Genomic DNA, 15689 nt, shown 5'->3' on the forward strand with positions numbered 1-15689 from the left:
AAAAGATTATTGCTGTTCCTTCATCAAAGAAGCCTCCTAGATCAGAATCTTGGAATTCCCTATCCACCAGCACAGTCACAGCACCTTCACTATACAGAATGCAGTGGTTCACATCACCACCTTTGCAAGGGCAATGAAGAATATGTAATACATGTTGACCTTTCCAATGAAGCCCATGTACCAAGAATGAAGGAAAGAAAACAGCTGAATTACCTGCGAAATATCACAGTCACATTTATTTTATGGGCAGACAGGTGAATCCTGCCAACACCAATGGAATGAAGACAGTCTGTTTGTGTTTCTGGTGTTGGTTGAGGGTTTAAGTATTCCCTGGAACACCAGGAAAAGTCCATTATTTGAATGAAAACAGTGTAATAGTTTTACACGCAGGCAGCTGGATTTCATTTTAATACCTCATCCAAAATGTAACACTTCTGACAATACCATCTTCACTCAATGCTCAGTGAGGTATTAGCCTAGATCAAACATTCAGGTACCAGAAGTGGGACTCAAACTTACAGCTTTCCAACACAAAGGTAAGAGAACAAACAATCAGACACTTCATTGACAACGACTCCGCTCTTGCCTATTCTGTCTTTCGCCAGTATTGGAATTAGTCCGTCTGGTCCAAAACACAACAGGGTAGAGACAAGGTGTAGAGGAGCATCTCACATCACTCTACTCAGAGCAATTCAGGTCAGGAACTGACTCTGTGAAGCTGTACTGGCACATTTGCTTTGTACTAATGTACTCTTTGATCAATTTAATATTCCTGCCGTGAAGTCATTCACAACTCCCACTGGCAGGACAAAGCAGGAGCATTACTGGTAGCTAATAAAAAAGACTGATTCGGAGAGTTTATGCCTTTTGTTCAAGACCGATTCCAGTCCATGGCCATTTTCTTTACACCAATCCATTAATTTGTAGAAGTAATCTTGGCAACCCCTCTAACTGTAATTGGAGTAAAGGCCTCATTAAGTATAGCACAGAGTCAAGTAGACGAGAGAAGTTTTAGGTTCCAATCTGTGCAACATCAGCCAAATTCAGTGGCAAGAAGGGGAGGAACCAACAACTGGCCTTAATGCATCTGGCTTGTGGGAAGTGGGAGTGAGGAAAATCAGCAAGGGTTTCCGCTCCTAAACACTATCTAGTACTCTCTATTGGAAAGTGCAGGTGTGTGGACATAAGGTGCAGCCAACAGCAGCCTCCGCTGTGGTTTACCAGGGTCAAACATTGGCCAGCCACATTTAACTAAGATCAAAACTGGACGGGGTATAGGAACATATAGAAAATTGCCTTGCTGATGAAGAATTTATTAAAAATGTTAATAACATGAGAATAAATTAATGTTCTCACATTTCAACTAAAATAGGCGTCTAGTTAAAAAAAAATCTTTTGGCAGCAGATTTCCACTTTTGGAATTGCCAGACGCCCACTGAAAAACTTGACTATCCAGTTCAAGACAAGCTGAACAGTTTGCCAAAACACACAAAGAAAGGCTGCTTGAGTAAGATATTGTTGAACTACACTCCTGTATCACTCAGTGCCTATGGAACATTACACTGTGTGCCTGTCGAAATGTATGCCAATATTACTCAGTGCCTGTGGAATTGTACCTCAACATTACTCAATGCCTGTGGAATTGTACCTCAACATTACTCAATGCCCGTGGAAATCCACACCAACATTACTCAATGCCTGTGCAACTGGACTCCAACATTACCCAGTGGCTGAAGAAATGTACCCCAAAATTACTCAGTGCCTGTGGAACTGCACCCCACTATTTCTCTAGAAATATTTTCCTTTGACAGAAGTTGGCTGGAAGCAGATGGCTCATCTCCAAATCCTTTCTGTCGGCTTTAGCTGGAATGTCTATACACCACAGGAGTTTCAAAAGTTTCTGGAATTATGATCAAGTGATCAGACTCAGCTATCCAGCAAGATTATTCATTTCAAAATAAATAGAATTTAAACACAAAAATACGGAAAGAAATACAATTTTGCTTTAATTTCTCTTCATGCCCTCTGGACACACCAAACCATAATCTGTAACCTCATGGCCCACTCTACATTCTATATCATCCCCCTAGACAAATGAAACATGTAAGAGGGAATACCCAGGAGCAATACCCCAGGGATACCTAAAAATGAGGAGTCAACCTGGTAAAGCTACAGGATTGTTTACATACCAGATACTAGACACTGGCAATAGACAGGGCTAAGTGATCCCACAACCAATAGATCAGATGTAAAATATGCAGTCCTACCGTGTGAAATGTGGTGGACAATTACACAACGTATTGGAGGAGAATACATACTTCCTTAATGATGGCCTTGGGGGGGGTCCAAGCACATCAGTGTAAGATACCAGGCTGAAGCATTTGCCGTCATCATCAGGCAGAAGTACTGAGTAGATGGTCCATATTAGATTCCCCCCAAACTCTTCAGCATCACAGATGTCAGTCTTCAGCCCATTCGATTCACTCCATGACTATGTCAAGAAACAGTTGAAGCAACTAATACTGCAAAGACTACAAGCCCCAACAACACTCCAGCAATAATATTAAAGACCTGTGTTCCAGAACTAGCTGTGCTTTTACCCAAGCTGTTCCGCTACAGTTCCAACACTGGTATCTACCCCCAGTATTGTGGTAAAATGCCCAGGTATATTCAGTCCATAAAGTGCAACAAATCCAATCTGGTCAATCAGTCTACTCTAGATTATCAACAAAGTGATGGAAGGATCATCGACAGTGTTATCAAGCAAAGAAATAACCTACTCAGTTTGGGTTTCATCACGTTCACTCAGCTCCTGACCTCATTACAGCCTTAGTCCAAAGATGGACAAAGGAACTCAGTTCAAGAGATGAAATGAGAGTGATTGCTCTTGACATCAGATGGCATTTGATTGAGTACGGCATAAAGGAGCCCTAGCAAAACTGGAGTCAATGGGAATCAGGGGTAAAGTATTCTGCTGGTGTTTCATAGGATCATAGAATCCCCACAGTGCAGAAAGTGGCCATTCCTCTCACTGGGTCTGCACTGACGCTCGAAAGAGCATCCCACTCAGATACTCCCATTTGCTTGGATGACTACAGCTGCAATAACACTCAAGAAGCTCAACACCATCCACATTAAAATAGCCTGCTTGATTTACACCCCATTTATTACAGCAAAATGGCAGTAACTCATCCAGATTCCTTGTACGGCATTCTTAAAACTCACAACCACTACCACTTAGACGGACAGGGGCAGTAAATGTGCAGAGACACCATCACCTGCAAGTTCCTGACTGGATCTACATCATTGTTTTTCACAGTTGCTAGGCCAAAATCCTGGAACTCTCTTCCTAACTGCACTGTGGGTGTTCCTACATGCCAAGGGATTCAAGACAACAGCTCGCTACCACATTGTCCAGAACAGTTAGGAATGAGCAATAAATGCTGGCCAAGCCAGCGATGCTCATATACCATGAATGAATTGAATTAAAAAAAATTACTCAGGGTCCGTGGAACAGTACCTCTACATTACCCAGGGCCTGTGGAACAGTATACGCAGCATCTGTAGAAAATTATACACAAGGACTGAATCCATATTTTCAGGATATTATGTGGAAAAGGAAAAAAAAAATTATACAGTGCTGAAAATATTGTACCTATTTATTCACTGATGCCCTTACTTTACTGGCAGGGTAATGAGTTGGTATAAAAACTGAAAGAACTGCGGATGCTGCAAATCAGGAACAAAAACAAAGTTGCCAGTAAAGCTCAGCAGGTCTGGCAGCATCTGTGAAGGAAAAAAAACAGAGTTAACATTTCGGGTCCGGTGACCCTTCCTCAGAACAGAGGAATGAGTTGGTATCACTGGCTGCAGCCTCAGCATAATATAAATGAAGCTACAGATAATATCAAGTTCATTCCCTTTTTCGGTGATACTGGTTCCCTTGCATTTTCACCTGTTTTTCCCCTCTATTTATTTTCTTTCCTGAAGATACCTGCTTTTTAAAGTGTCTGCTTATATCTGAAAAAGAAGTTGTTCATTGTATGTGAACCTGGAGGCTCTCAGCTGAGCCTATTGCCTTCTTTATCCGACAATTACAAACACATACTTTCCAGCGGGGGTCACTAGAGAACAAGCAGGAGCGAGAACTATACCTTATTGACATCACCCTGGCCCTGGCGCATATTATGACCCCTTGCATAGATCCCCTGCCTCCAACCCAGTCAAAGGTTAGCCAACTCAGCATAGACAGTGACTGAACAGTACTGTTTAAACACAGGGAGAGTCAGACAATCAAAGCCAATGAAAACAAAATGGATATATTAAAGTTATAAGGAAGATGTTTGAAAGAAGGCAGGCAATGTTTATGAGCAAGGCACCACCATGAAACAAGAGCACAAGGTCATGAAAACATGACTATGTATAGATGAGTAACTGCAAGCGGGCATATTAATGAAATCCTTCACAAAAGAATCCACTTGAGATTTGACAGAATGGAATTTGTATTGATGGAGCAACAAAGACTTTCTAACCCAGCAGTACAAGAGTCATTAGTCCTTGTCAAAGCAATCCTTTTCCTCATTAATTGATTTTTACAGTTCATCATCTGCAGGGTGCTGTGCCCTCTTCTCTGTGTTCTGTGTGCAATGAGAACAGAGGCCAAGTTTCTCTGACAGTTTTCTGACAGTCTAATCCATTCCTGTCCTCTTATAGAGTCATAAAGGTGTACAGCATGGAAACAGACCCTTCGGTCCAGCTCATCCATGCTGTCCAGATATACTAAACTAATCTAGTCCCATTTGCCAGCATTTGGCCCCATCCCTCTAAACCCTTCCTACTCATGTACCCATCTAAATGCCTTTTTAAATGTTGTACTTGTACCAGCCTCCACCACTTCTTCTGGCAGCTCATTCCATACATGCTCCACCCGCTGCGTGAAAATGTTGCCCCTTAGGTCCCTTGTAAATCTTTCTGCTCTCACCTTAAACCTATGCCCTCTAGTTTTGGACTTGCCCACCCCCCGGGAAAACACCTTGGCTATTCACCCTATCCATGCCTCTCATGATTTTGTAAACCTCTCTAAGTTCACCCCTCAGCCTCTGATGCTCTAGGGAAAATAGCCCCAGCCTATTCAGCCTCTCCCTCGAACCCTCCAATCCTGGCAATATCCTTGTGAATCTTTTCTGAACCATTTCAAGTTTCACAACATTGTTCAATAGCAGGGAGACCAGAATTACATGCAGTATTCCAAATGTGACCTAACCAATGTCCTGTACAGCTGCAACATGACCTTCCAATTCCTATACTCAATGCACTGACCAATAAAAGCAAGCATACCGAATGCTTTCTTCACTTCTGAAAGCACAGAGTCCCAGATGAACTACACTTTATGGAGCTTATCACAATCTGGTACCTTGCCCAGAGAGTCACATTTCAGATTTGATTGAACAATGAGGGGAGAGATTTCCCCTCAAAAATATTGGGAACATTTTCCCCTCTCAGCTACCATTTTTAAGATTTTGGATTTTCCATTACCATTTTCAAAAAGTTTTTCCATGGGATTTTCCGGACAGTAAAATATGTTGTTAGGGTAGGATGAAGTAAGGAGTGAGGCAGCTTATGTAAAGGATAAACACCAGCATGGACCGGTTGAGCTGAATGGGCTGTTTCTATGATACATATTCAATGCAGCACTGTACATAATATTTTCGGACTTTCAAAATTCAGTGGGTGGAAGATGAGTTAAAGGAAAATAAGAAGATAAGAAAATAAGTGGATGAAGCTGGAAACAGGTGTGGGATTTATTCTGCACATGTATAAATACTGCCTCACTAACTCGGGAGGACTTGACAAAAGCATCAGACCTAGATTCAAGTCCCACCTGCTCCAGAGCCATATATTAACAACTCTGAAAAGGTTGATTATAAAAATATCAGAATCTCAGTTCTAGGTTTCACTTACTTATAGTGCATTTCTCCTTCTCCTTGTTTCTTATTGTTGTGAAAGGAGCCTCGGTACACTTGGCCCTCTTTATCTATCAGCGCTCCATGTCCTAGACAAAGAATTAAGGTAGACTTACACATTCTATAAGTAACAAGCAGAAGGTCAGCCTCTGGTTCTATGGTTATAGCGAATGTCATAAGATACAATGTGAAGTTCAACAGGCAGGCTGCACATGGATTAAAAAAAAACAGACAAAATTACATTCACCTGTTCGGCTGCCATACTGAAACTCTCCTTCATACCGAGCACCATCAAAGTACTTCATCACTCCAAATCCATTGAGCTCTCCCTGTGAGAACTGTCCACAATATTCATTTCCTATAAAAATTAAAAAGCATTTCACATTTTGATTATGTTTAAGTTTCTCCACTCCTTTTCCTTCAGGTATCGAATCTTTGCTAGGAATTGCTTCAAAGAGCCGCGTGCCCTCTCTACCTCATTAAGCAGCCATTGTTTGTGTGAAGTGCTGCATATAACTGCATGTTCTTCCTTCACAAAGGGGCTGAGCATCTACTACTTACGTATGAGCCAAGATAATAAATTTACAAGCAGGCTGTTCATCACAGGCCATCACAGAGAAACCCAACCCCCAACCTTATCCAATATCCACGTCCAGGCACTTTTCACAAGGGACACACTGAGAAAATTATTCACAATGAACTGTGAAATGATCACCTGCTTCCACCTCTATACAATCGTTATCACTGGCCCAGCATATCTACTGATAAAACTTTCTTCACTAAGCCAAATGGGATCATTGTGACTCATTAAATGTGAGTTCAGCTAAAGTTCTGCTGCTTGTTACCTAACTTGCACCAAGTCCTAGTCACTCATCACCATTGTACCTTTGACCCACGTTGCCTCTCTGTCTGTTAACAGCAGCTGTTTTAAAACTTTATTCCTTCTTTTCAAATTCTTCTGTGAACTCTGCACTCACATAATTCCGGCCTCTCATATGACAGCAAATTTAATTCTTCATCATTGCTGGCTGTGACCACAACTTCCCAGGCCCTAAGCTTATCCATAAATTACCTCTTTTAAGATGCCCCTCAAAACCTATCTCCCAAGATTTTAATCATCAACCCTGATATATCCTTTATGTGGAAAGGTGTCAAATGATGTTTGATAGTGTTCGTGTGAAGTTCTCTGGGATGTCTTAATAGATTAAAAGTACAATATACATGCAAGTTTTTGACGATCAGCTGAAGCAGCAATAATACTAATACTTAATCAACATTAAACAAAGGATGGGGTTAATAGGAATGGTCCAAGAAGAACTTAAACATTTACAAACAAAGAAATAAATTAAGGGCACAAAGTCTGTGCAGGAAACAAAGACATTAATTTTAAATTGTTCAGAAACACAAATTGTAATAATGTACAAAAATTTTTAATTGGGTGTATGAAATCACTGAAGTGAAAATGACACATAACAAGCTCACTTGCTCAATTCCCCAAGATCTTAACTTGCTAAATTATATTTTCTTCTAAAAGATGTTGTGTTTAAAACCATCTGTGAAAAGATCAATTTAACAGATAGTAACATGAGGAGTGTTCATACCTGAGGAAGCCCAGTACCGGATACCATTCCCTTCTATTTCTCCATTCACAAACTCTCCTTCATAGTAACTTCCATCCTTCATGAGAAACTTCCCAATACCTAGTATAGCCAAAAATAAAATCAATCACAGCCTTTCTTGTCAGTCTGGGCCAGACAGTACAAATTTGAATTGTGTGACCTGTTTACAAATCACAGAATATTGACAGCAAACAATGAAAAAACAGATCTGCCTTGCTCTTTAAAAAAGGTTTGCTTGGACATAGACATTACCTAGGAGTAAGAAAACAGGAGACAAAGATTGTAACCCAGTTTTAAATTAACTATAACATAGGGTCAGGGTCATATTGTGACAGTTCTCAGCAAGTAGTGCCCATCATATGTTTTGAGCAATCTACAAATTATGTCTGGGAATATCAATGATTTGGACAATTATGGATTGAAACGAAAATGTTGGGTTGTAGTCTTTTATTAAGGCTCCAAAATTAAATATGAAAATCCAAAAGCTGAGAATCGAAAGAGCAATAGTGTATGGAAAGTGTGCCTGAGCTCAACAAGAACAATATCAATAACAGTTTATGCTCCTTAGTGGAGTCAACAGAAGTGGTAATGCAAGTTTGCGGGAAATAGAAAGGAGTTTAAAGAATCTAAACTGGAGAAAACCCTGTCACTGTAGTCTGTGATGTGACTTTGAATTTAGGTATATTATGCACCATAGGGTCAAAAGCAATTATAGGTATCAACTATCTAGTCTCTTTTCCCTATCAAACTAAAAAATATTAAGCAAAAATCAAAACTATGTACTTGTACTTTCCTGTGACCCAGTGCTACATTTCAATATTATTTTCTGGAATCATCGCATATGAATTTATCTAATAATTTAAAGTATTTCAAAATTGGTGGTATAATGGACAGCGAAGGAGGTTACCTCACAGTACAACGGGACCTTGATCAGATGGGCCAATGGGCCAAGGAGTGACAGATGGAGTTTAATTTAGATAAATGTGAGATCTTGCATTTTGGTAAGGCAAATCAGGGCAGGACCTATACACTTAATGGTAAGGTCCTGGCAGTGTTGCTGACCAAAGAGACCTTGGGGTGCAGGTTCATAGTTTGTGGCAGGTGGATTCACAGGTAGACAGGATAGTGAAGAAGACATTCAGTATGCTTGCTGTTATTGGTCAGTGCATTGAGTACAGGAGTTGCGAAGTCATGTTGTAGTTCTACGAGACATTGGTTAGCCACTTTTGGAACACTGCATTCAGTTCTGGTCTCCCTGCTAGAAGAAGGATGTTGTGAAACTTGCAAAGGTGCAGAAAAAATTTACAAGGATGTTGCCAGGGTTGGAGGGTTTGAGCTGTAGGGAGAGGTCGAATAGGCTGGGACTGTTTTCCCTGGAGCATCAGAGGTTGAGGGTTGACCTTTAGAGGTTTGTAAAATCATGAGGGACATGGATAAGGTGAATAGCCAAGTTATTTTCCCCAGGGTAGGGGAGTCCAAAACTAGACGACATAGGTTTAGGGTGAAAGGGTAAAGATTTAAGAGGGACCTAAGCGGCAACTTTTTCCACACAGAGGGTGGCGCATGTATGAAAAGAGCTGCCAGAGGAAGTGATGGAGGCTGGTACAATCACAATATTTAAAAGGCATCTGGATGGGTATATGAATAGGAAGCATTTAGAGGATTTGGGCCAAATGCTGGCAAACGGGCCTAGACTAATTTAGGATATCTGGTCGGCATGGACGAATTGGACCTGTCTTGGTCTGTTTCCGTGCTATACATCTCTATGACTCTATGAGAAGGCATATAAAGAGAAACAAATTTATAAAAGTATACCATTTTACAGATATCAGCGCTGCTCAGGTGGTGGCATACTAGCCTCTGAGTTAGAAGATTGTGGGTTTGAAGCCCCGCTTCAGAGACCAGCACAAAAAATCTAGGCTGACTCTGGTGCAGAACTGAAGGAATGCAGCAGTATCAGAAATATTGCCTTTCGAACGAGACACCAAACCACCATAACTAGACATAAAAGATCCTGCAGTACGATTATGAAAAAGAGTGAGGATTTGCTTTCCAATCTCCTGGGCAATATTTATGTTTCATCCAACATCACTGGAATAGATTATCTGGTCATTATTACTTGCTGCCCTCTTTCCTGTGTTAAATCAGGGGTCTCCACTTCAAAAGTGACTCATTGGCTCTAAGGGCTTTCAGAAACTTCAAGATTTGGGAAGTTGACTTCCAAATGCAAGCTCTTTCTTTGTTTGACAATATACAATGGATGTTATACTTCAGACAGCAGCATGTGAATAACTTACCATGTTTTTTCCCATTTTTCCATTCTCCCTCATACTGATAAAAGCTGTTTGGATAAACATACAGACCAAACCCTGGAAGAAATAAAAAACAATGTTCTGGTTGGTTACAAAGGTTGAATTTCCCCAAATAATTACAACAGCAAAATAATCAAAAAGTATTTCATTCTGAGCTAAAGTCTGAAACTTACAAAAAAATTTCCAATTACATGCAGACAGCATAAAGTTACCCAGATGACACCTAGGAATATGTAACTAACATCATAAGAGACGTGATATACTGACACCTATTGCCACTGGGACAAAGGTTTACAAACTTGAGGTTCACTTGAAGTTTGGAAACTGGTGGAATGAGGCTCCAACCCCTCTTCCACCTGGACTGCTCTTTAATTTATGGAAAAAAATTACATTCCTGCACTTTGGCTGTCTATAATTAAGGGGGAAGCAAATCAAAGGATCTCCTCATGAGAATTGCTCCTTGGTCGAGCTGAACAGGTCCAGGCAGCAAGCAGTCAAGGAGGTTCTTCAGACCAACTGCCAGTCTCTTCCACAACTATTTCCATGCTTGGGTCTCTCTGAAGAGAGAGCACATGTTGTCAGCCTATACACCAGAGGCTTTCCTGGGTATCAGAACAATTGGGAGTCCACAACAGACACAGCAACATATTTTGGTATAATACATTCTCTTTGAAGTATAATTTGACATTTATTATTTTTGCAATTGGAAAGGAGACACTTCTGTTAATTTGATTTCTGTTGCTAACATCTGTGTATCCTAACTGGCATTTAAATGAGTGGAAAATGAAGAAGGACTTTGATACTTTGTCCCCATTCACTCTACTTTTTTTTCCCTTCGGTTAAGGAAACATTGTAATAAAGAGAAGGGGGTGAATTGTTGAAACATCAATTTTTTAAAATTGTTGTCGTGATGTGGTTGGGACACAAATAGAGAATTCCTTCTACACATGTTGTGCCTGAAACCAGTTCAGGTCTGAATTACAGTCAATCAGACAAGTCCGATGGAGGGAAATATTCAATTGAACATCAAGGGCAAAAATTAAAAACCAAAAGAACTGTGGATGCTGTAAATCAGGAACAAAAACAAAGTTGCTGGAAAAGCTCAGCAGGTCTGGCAGCATCTGTGAAGGAGAAAACAGAGTTAATGTTTGGGCAGTTGTGTTGCTGCTCGTTTTATTTTGTTTCACGTCTCTGGTTGCTGTAAAGTGTCAGGCGTGTTAGCTCAGTGGGCAGTGGTCAACCTGCTCGTTATATCGTTGCAAGACAGTTTAAACAATGTGCAAGATATGGAGAATCAATAGCAAACTAAACTGTTTACTTTGATATAATGTACACAGGGCCACAAGTGGATGCTGTTTCACTTCTCCCTCCTTAATGAATATATATATATATATATATATATATACTTCATAACGTTCAAAATTGATACAGTATACATTTTTATTTTCTGTTCATTTACAGATCTAATTTAATCATTGGTTTCCTATCCCTAAAAGGAAATCTTGTTTCTTGACTCGAAGTTTTGGAATTTGGGAAAGAACCTTAAACCATCCTGGTCTGAGTTTGAGAAGTTTTCTATAACAAAGACTAATTGAATGAAATATATTCATTAAGGAGGGAGAAGTGAAACAGCATCCACTTTGATATGTGTACATTATATCAAAGTAAACAGTTTAGTTTGCTATTGATTCTCCATATCTTGCACATTGTTTAAACTGTCTTGCAACGATATAACGAGCAGGTTGACCACTGCCCACTGAGCTAACACGCCTGACACATTACAGCAACCAGAGACGTGAAACAAAATAAAACGAGCAGCAACACAACTGCCCATCAGCACTGTACTCTCTGGAGGTATTACCCCATTAACCAGCCCATATCACTGCCCCATTTAACCGGCCGACTCCGGCTCCTCACCGTCCCGCAGCTGTTGCTTCACATCCCCGACATAACGACCAGGAGCCGGTGCTACCTCCATCGCATAGCGGCCCGGCATCAATAACGGGGCCACCCATTGGTCGAGCCACTGTCACCGTTGCTAGGGGAAACCCACCAATGGCGATTTGGAGTTTCCAGCGGGTCCAAAGCTCCGAACAAACGGCCACAGCAAGATGGTCGCAGAAGGTGGTGCCAGAGAAATGATCCTCCCATTACATTCGCCACCTATAGGTCACTGTTCATACTCCAGTAGAGGAATCTTAGCGCATCCAATTGGAAGGACAGGGGGTGTAAAGGGACATTGTGCTGAATGAGTCCTGTTAATCTCAGATAAATGTCTTCTGTCAGCTCCTTGTTCGTTGGTGGAAACCTCATCGCACTAGGATCCCCCCCAGATAGTCCTAAATTCTCTAAGAATTATAAAAAAAATCACTGGATATTGCTGGAAGCAATTCATTGACAAATCACTGCGGCATTTGCAAAATAAAAAGTTTTCTTTTCCTGAAATACTTGTTTATTTATACAAATGTCAGAATAAGTGGAAAGTATTTTGGGCTAAAAGATCATTTGATTAAATCTGCAGGAATATGTCAACTTAAGTCGGCAATGCTATTAGGAAGGCATATAACCACCACATCTGATCTTTGATTGGCCTCAACATGCTTTTCAAATGCAATATTCTATATCTGCTCCCGACTGCACAAGGCCAAAGCACAAATCTGGATCCAAACTCCCCAGTAAAATTCGCCATATGAGCTCCAAATCTGTGTCTTGCTCAGCCCTCTTTCTTTATGTTCCAACTCCAGAACTCCTGCTTTCCCAATCATGGGCTCCAGTGGTTCATCATCTTGCATATTTTAACATAATTCTTTATCCTTTTACAAATAAACCAGGTGTAATCAGACTGCAGAGAATACAAGAGAGATTCACAATATTGCCACGAATAGAAAATTTTAGGTATTTGAAAAGATTTGTTAGACAGGGTTTGTTGTCTTCGGAGCAGAATAAACTTATGGGAGATTTAATTGAGGTATTTAGAACTGAGGAGCCTAAATCGAATGGATAGGAACAATATATTTCCCTTAGCAGAGAAGTAAGTAGCCCAGAGGGCATAAATTTAAAGCAATTAGTCAAATGATTTGAAGGGAGTTGAGAATATTTTTCAACCAGAGATTGTTGGGGATCTGGAACTTACTGCCTGAAAGTGTGATAGATTGAAGGAAAAGCCCTTGTTGGATTTTTAAACAATCTGGTGGGACTACGGACCAAGAGTTGAAAGGTTGGATTAGACAGGGTAGCATTTCTTTGATTGCTACAGACCCTATAGATCAAATGACCTCCCCCGAGCTCTATCTATAATATTAAGCTTTTAGATGTATAAGATGAATCCTCACTACTGTGCATCATGTTATTTGAGCTATCTGATGGATTTGCTGTCATCTTTTTCTCCTTCCTGGTAGGGATCTACAGGGACTGTTTGGTCTAGTGAAGGAAATCACAGGTAGTTTAACAAGAGGCTCCTATCTTGACTAAATATAGTTTATTGCACGGTAACAACTACATACAAGTTATTATTATTATTATGATACAGAAACAATGATGAAGACCCAGTTGATATGCTTACCTCTTCAATATCTTACCTTGTTCTGCCACCATGTCCTTATAACTTCATGATGGTGAGTGATACTTAAGGCACTCTTCAGCTTTAATTCTTTCATACCTTTACACCCTGTACAATATCTCCATCACCATCTGGAAGCTATTTTCCATCATGAACATTTATACTTCTGTGTATATATTTACTTTTACCACTACCCCATATCCACCCACACCCCTGACTTTGCAAAATTCAGGCAGTCTGGAGGTTCACTACTTCCCCAGAATATGTTCTGTTCGAACTTGGAAGATTGGTAGGTCTCAGGGTTGAAGATTGTTGACTTTGATTTTGTTCTTAACAGTGCGAGGTCTGGGAAGTCCTTAAATCTGGAGAACATTTTTATTGCTTGAGATAACAAGGTGTAGAGCTGAATGAACACAGCAGGCCAAGCAGCATCAGAGGAGCAGGAAAGCTGACATTTCAGGTCTGGAACAACAAGGTGCAGGGCTGGATGAACACAGCAGGCCAAGCAGCTTCATAGGAGCAGAGAGGCTGACGTTTCGGTCAGGTCTGGACCCTTCTTCAGAAATGGGGGACGGGAAGGGGATTCTGAAATAAATAGAGAGAGAGGGGGAGGTGGATGGAAGGTGGATAAAGGAGCAGATAGGTGGAGAGGAGACGGACAGGTCAAGGGGGCGGGGATGGAACCAGTAAAGGTGAGTGTAGGTAGGGAGTTAGGATGGGGGTTGGTCAGTCAAGGGAAGACGGACAGGTCAAGGAGGCAGGGATGAGGCTGGTAGGTAGGAGGTGGGGGTGGGTGTTGGCCAATGAGGTGGGAGGAGCGGATAGGTGGGAGAAAAGACGGACAGGTCAAGGAGGCGGGGACGAGCTGGGCTGGTTTTAGGATGAGGTTGGGTTGGGGAGATTTTGAAGCTTGTGAAGTCCACATTGAGACCAATGGGCTTCAGGTTTCCCAAGCGAAATATGAGGTGCTGTTCCTGCAACCTTCGGGTGGCATCATTGTGGCACTGGAGAAGGCCCAGGATGGACATGTCGTCCAAGGAGTGGGAGGGGGAGTTGTAGTGGTTCGCAACTGGAAGTGCCTAGTTTATGACTGAGTTTCCTGTTTGGAAGCAATTCAACGTCTTAAAAGCTGTTCCCTCTATGGTTTCCAACTCTGTGTTCTATTTTGCCCATCTCTCAAATAAAACTTTAGGGCAATATTATTTCTGCTGCCATTTTTTCTGATGTGATTATTTACTTCCTTTGCCTCAAAGGTTTTTAGTTTCGCTGCTACTGCTTCCAGCCACATTGGAAGCCTTTTCCAAACTTTTGTGGTCAAAATGAAGGTTTCCTGCCTTTTGTGAGTAAAATGGATGATTTCTACCTTCTCTGCACCTTCTCTAGATGAATGACATAAGTAATAAACAATTCTCATTTCCTTAACAACTTTACTTTAACTCCACTTTGACAATGGGTTAAATAATGATTCTGTTCTCTTAACAGCCTTACTAAAAGAATCCCACTCTTACTTGCTCTACAGAATGAATCCTGTTTTTAATTGTTTTACATAGCCGATTGTTTCCTGCTGTCCACGGCTGTAAATAATGGTCCCTGTTGCTTTCTTCCTGGATGAATCCTGCAGCATGGGATTTAACTAAATCTTTCCTGACTTAACTGCAGTTTAAATAATGTCTTTCCCGTGGCTTCAATAGTCTCCTAATTTCTTTCCCCATTAGACTTTGTTTGTTCAGGTTTCTAAATTGCCCGTTTAACACTTTAATTATGGCTTCACAACATTGCAAGGTCTACGACCTCTTATTAAATTGTTTCTGTGGCCCTTGATTTCCCTGACTGTAACTGTGCCTCATGGTCAGCATTCCTTCTCATTTTCATTCTGGCTGTGTGGGTCTCTGAAGTCCAGGTACAGCAGCTAATTCTGGAATCGGAAGTCATTGTCATGATTGATGAAGCTGATTGCTGTGTGTGGAACCTTGGGAGTGGCTACACACAATGAAACCACGCAGCTGAGAGGGAACGTTACTCAAGGTGCCACTCACTTTGGTGGCGATGCTCCATCTAAGCCGCATTTTATTTCTCGCTTTCGTTGCCCACAAATTGTGCCATTTGTAAACAAAATGTTTGTGCTTGCTCACCAGGGATTTCAAATTTATTCATGAAGCCTCCGATATGCATTCAGTCTCTGGCTGTACTTCAAATTGGGATGGCTCCTACAGATCATTAGCAGCCAATGCAACCT

The 15689-nt window shown here is 41.0% G+C and overlaps 1 protein-coding gene across 1 annotated transcript in view; it reads right to left on the reverse strand.

Moving 5' to 3' along the window:
* Window positions 1–11941, reverse strand: part of LOC109919991 (MORN repeat-containing protein 1) — a 202374-nt gene extending 190433 nt beyond the window's left edge. The window contains exons 1-5 of the mRNA XM_048615161.1: window positions 11812–11941; window positions 9880–9951; window positions 7565–7663; window positions 6211–6321; window positions 5962–6052 (exon numbers count right to left, since the gene is read on the reverse strand). Of these exons, the coding sequence (XP_048471118.1) occupies window positions 5962–6052; window positions 6211–6321; window positions 7565–7663; window positions 9880–9951; window positions 11812–11890 (452 nt within the window). The 5' untranslated portion in view covers window positions 11891–11941. The remainder of the gene's footprint in view (window positions 1–5961; window positions 6053–6210; window positions 6322–7564; window positions 7664–9879; window positions 9952–11811) is intronic.
* Window positions 11942–15689: the final 3748 nt, after the last annotated feature.

This window comes from Rhincodon typus, chromosome 31 (genome assembly GCF_021869965.1).
Source record: "Rhincodon typus isolate 14 chromosome 31, sRhiTyp1.1, whole genome shotgun sequence".
NCBI classification, from domain to species: domain Eukaryota; kingdom Metazoa; phylum Chordata; class Chondrichthyes; order Orectolobiformes; family Rhincodontidae; genus Rhincodon; species Rhincodon typus.